The sequence below is a fragment of the Sinocyclocheilus anshuiensis genome, unplaced genomic scaffold (assembly GCF_001515605.1).
Source record: "Sinocyclocheilus anshuiensis isolate Anshui unplaced genomic scaffold, SAMN03320099.WGS_v1.1 scaffold702, whole genome shotgun sequence".
NCBI classification, from domain to species: Eukaryota; Metazoa; Chordata; class Actinopteri; order Cypriniformes; family Cyprinidae; genus Sinocyclocheilus; species Sinocyclocheilus anshuiensis.
The window spans coordinates 1545263-1549884 of NW_015548184.1; the positions used below are offsets into that span (position 1 = coordinate 1545263).

A 4622-nucleotide genomic window follows, 5' to 3' on the forward strand; every position below is an offset into this window, starting at 1 on the left:
ATTCCTGCCTGTATCTCCTTCAGACAAAGAAGTAGATGACGTATTCCGCAGGTGCTCTTTTATACCCGCAGTCGCTTTATTGTTTACGTCATAGGCTGCCGCCTGCCAATGTCAAGTTCATTGTCATTTTTTCATTCATGCTTCAGACATCGGTCACGCTGGAGGCGTTCCCCTAGCGCCCTCTAGAGGACGCAGTGTGGAGTTCCCTTTCGAAAGGGAACAGTCTTTGCATTGCCTTTCTTCTGATCCCAATATTAGGAAAGAGTGGATGAACTTTATTTTGAATTAATATCCAAACCACGTCAGTAAGAACTTGGTCCTTTGTTCACTTCGTTTTACCGCATATTCGTTTACAAACAAGGCGCAATTCGACGCGGGATTTTCAGAAAGATTGAAACTGAAAGATGATGCCGTGCCGACAATACTGGATCCGACAGTAATGTCGCAACACACAAGTGTGAGTAACTGTTTTTATTATGTTGTCACTATTGCTTTGTCTGTTAAACAGATCGTTTGATATGAGTATTTATGTATTTTTAAGCTAAATCACTGCAGCGTCCATCTGCGAAGGACGTATGTTGTCAAACATACACAACTGTTAACCAATCATAGCATTGGGCGTTTACTTCAAAGTCTACAATCCGACACGCCTATTCAAGCACAGCGTTCTGATGAGGGGGGTCAAAACAGGACAGAAAATAGTCTATTACTTCTAAATTATGATGTTTTTTGGTGTAAAAATCTTGATAACATTATAAGTGGACCTCAGAGAACAGTACAAAATAAAAAAACAAAGGCAGTTCATGACGCCTTTAACAAATTCCACTAATAAAGACCCAAAAAGTTTTCTTTTCCATGCTAACAATGCTACACTAGAGTTCATTGAACATATTCGAGTTCATAGCAAATATTAATCTCCCAACATCCAAAGTGAAATGAAAGATGAGCAGTCAAACAATAAAATGGCATAAAAAAAAACTACAAGAACTCAAATAACCCAAACTGATATCTTCGAAGACATATGGCACAAGATCGTGAACCATTGTAAACATCAGTGAGCTGAATGAGCCATCAGGCAGTGGGGCTGGTTATGGGCTGAATTACATCACCGCATGGCTCAGTATCGAGCAGGACATGTGGGGAGAGAACTGATGAGGCGTGCAGTCAGCGATCCGGTTCGGGTCTCTACCACTGGAGTCGTCACTCAGAGCCCACAAATCTAGAGGCATGTGCTTCACCCCACATTTCTGCAACGCAATGGTTCAGCTGTGCTCTCCAGGCATTTCCATCAGCGCCCTGTGGAAGGAAGCGTGTGCTGTGCGGGAGGGGTACAGTGGGTTTTCTATACCTGTCTGTGATAGCCTTCATAAATTCATCCAGAAGCTCATCATAGGCCTGTCCGCGTACTCTTTTATGCCTCAGACCAATGTACAGAGGGTCCTTTAGGAGCTCCTGTGACAGGGCAAGCGAGAAGAAAAGGTTTTCACTTCTATAATCCCAGGCATCAAGTAGAAACAATAGCATGACATGACGATTCATCTTATTACTTTAACCAGTGGGGGGGGGGAGTACTAGAAACGAAAATATAATACCATCAAAACTCAAAAGCGAATGTTTATTATGTGCACAGCTCCTCTTTAATTAGATTGCATATGGTAATCTGGTTACCCCGCAGCTGTATAAACCTCTCACAGTTATTTGTGCCTGTAAGCATATGTTTAAAAGACAGACTGAGAACAAGAGAAAGAGAAATGCACGAAAGCATAAAAGGAGACAGAAAGAGGCCAACATGTGAAGAAAAAGAACTGCACTGCATTTTCAATTTGGAAGTCTAGCAGCTGTCACTCTTGTACAGATCTGCAGACTTCACACTGAGAGTCACTAACACTATAGGAAAAACAGAAGGGAAGTAGAGAGAGAATGTGAGCATCATATAAAAATTCTGCAGGCCCCATCAATGTCAGCGTGCCAGTCAAGCAGAAAAGAAAATGGATTAACAGAGCACCTGCATCACTCTCAGCAGTACTGATGTGTGGTGCAACAAGTCTGGAAGTTTTTCCACATGTTTTGATCACGGTGAATGAGGAAGTGCTTTCATCAGAACTCATTCCCATGGCACACAAAATTTCAGGCATAATCTTTTCTGACGATCTGTCCTCAGTATTAAAGCTTCTTTTATCTGATAGAACTATAGTGAAAGAGAAAAAATTGAAGTTGCTGTGTGGGATTGAAAAAGCAGCAAGTCCTATGAAGTTTTAAAATTTCTTTATGTTGTCTTAAATGAAAATGTACCCTATTTTTAAAGTGCACACAGTTTTTTGATTGTGATGTATAGCACAATACAAAAAGAAATATTTTACAAAAAGAATACTTTCATTTCATCTTCAGCTTTTCCCTCACTTTCAAAATTTATCATATGAAGTCTTCATTATCATATTAAGTCATAAGTAAAGTCAAGTAATAAAAAAAGGGATCGTTGGATGCTGATTGGTCTAAGTAAATAAATAAATACATTTTAAACCCATTAATTTCTTTTCTTTTGTGTACTTAACACAGCTCATCCATTTTAAAGTGATAGTTCATATATATATATATATAGAGAGAGAGACAGACAGACAGATAGATAGATAGATAGATAGACAGATAGACAGACAGACAGAACAAAATGTGTGGCTTAAAGCAATACAAAATCATGATATGACATGCTGGCTGAAAAAAAACACATGCAGGAAGATTGAAACTGAATAAAGGGATATTTTTCTTCCAGTACTACTTTGGATTTCTATTCAAGACTTTTACACAGCAATTGAGCTCATAAATGTGCCCTTAAAAGGGAGGACTGTCTGGTTTCAGGCGGTAAGCAAATTCATCAGTGTGGGAGAGGAAACGGAGAGCGCAGTCTGAGATATGAGACGGTAACTGCAGGCAGATTTATTGTGTGTTCATAATGCACTTTTAAAAGCACACTCAGTGGGAGAGGATATACTTCCAGAGGGTCTGGTTTGTTGTGACTTTGTTTTTTAATCTCAAAACTATAATCGCTATAAAAGGAACTTCTCTGAACCTCCCAGGAACCCAAACAAACATCAAACTGCCACACCTCCTCAGAAGTGGATCATGACATGTTGTGCCATCTAACTCATCAATGGGGCAGAGCCAAAACAAGCCCTTTCCTCACTGCATTTATAGGATAATCATAGACTGTACCAGAAAAAAAAAACCTGTTTACATTATTGGTCATGGCTGTGACTTTGAAAATAATTTATTACTTTTATTTAGCAAGGATGCATTACATTAATTTCCATTTGATTCCATTCCATTTTAAATACCATAAATCAAAAACCAGTAACAAATCAAAATATTATTTAATGATTTTTGAAGGATCACGTGACATTGAAGAATGGAGTAATGGCTGCTGAAAATTCAGCTTTGCCATCACAAAAATAACTTGCATTTTAAAACAATAGAATTTCTATTACAATAGAATTTTTTTTTTTTTAATAATATTTGATAATATTTCACAATATACATTTTTAATCTAAATAAATGTAAACATTTTACCGACTCCCACCCCTAAGCTTAACCTTTAAGTCTGATCGGTTGATGAAAATATAGTTCTGGGACCAACAAGGATCAATTTAATATTTTCCATATTAAATTTCCTATCAGCATCTCTTGATCTTTTCATCATTTGATGAAAACCAGAAGCTGACATTATAAAAAGCCCTGTAATAAATGTAATATCTGAAATTCTAATACATCAGATTAAAAGCTAAAATAATATCTAAAATAACAGATATACCTGGACAGAAAATTTGCTGTATGTGAAACAGATCCACCTGAGATAATTCCTGCAAAATCAGGACAACATCTGATCCTAGATCTGCACAACTACTAAGAAGTTCTTTTGTAAAAATGAGTCACTAAGTGATGAGAGGAAGCCTTTTTCTCTCGGGGATTAATAGTGGGTTTTTGGTGAACTGTGCTTTGTGTGTGAACTGTACGTGTATGTAGTATTTCAGGTGAGATGCACAGGAACAGTCAGGGTCTGTTAGCCACAGAGTCAGAGAAGAATGAGAAAATGAGTGTCAGAGAGAGAGAGAGAGCGAAAAAGAGAGAGAGCAAGAGAGAGAGGTTTTTTTTGCCTGGGCCACCCACAACCAAAACAGACAGCACTTTGTTTGCAGTGACATCATTTGGTTTCCTTTCAGTATGTGAAATGTATGCGTGTGGATGAGGTCACATGAGGTGATAGCGATAGTAAGTGTCCCTGCTGTCAATCAACAGAAACAGCCTCTGAAAGATGTATAAGAGACATCATCAGAGATCATATTCCTCTTTTACAGCAGAGACACATAAACTGATGTGGTGTCAGTGATCATAATCTGTTGTCTGGAGGTCTGTAGTGTATACAGTAGCTCAGAGATCTCCATGCAATCCAGCACTGTTTAGACAAGGCACAATACTCCAGCAACACTCATTGGAGGTGTTTACATAGAGAAACAACAAAAAAGGAAATTCACAGATAGTGTTTACACTGGGTTTGATTGCAGTCTATAAGTGTCTGTTTTGGCTGTTTTTGTTTGTACAATCTGGTTCTACATTGCAGCTACTAAATCACT

At 38.2% G+C, this 4622-nt stretch overlaps 1 protein-coding gene across 1 annotated transcript in view; it reads right to left on the minus strand.

The window, feature by feature from the left end:
- The window catches only part of LOC107704946 (NADP-dependent malic enzyme-like), a 92128-nt gene that overhangs the window by 24751 nt on the left and 62755 nt on the right, over positions 1–4622 (minus strand). The window contains exon 6 of the mRNA XM_016508016.1: positions 1349–1452. Coding sequence (XP_016363502.1) covers positions 1349–1452 — 104 coding nt within the window. The remainder of the gene's footprint in view (positions 1–1348; positions 1453–4622) is intronic.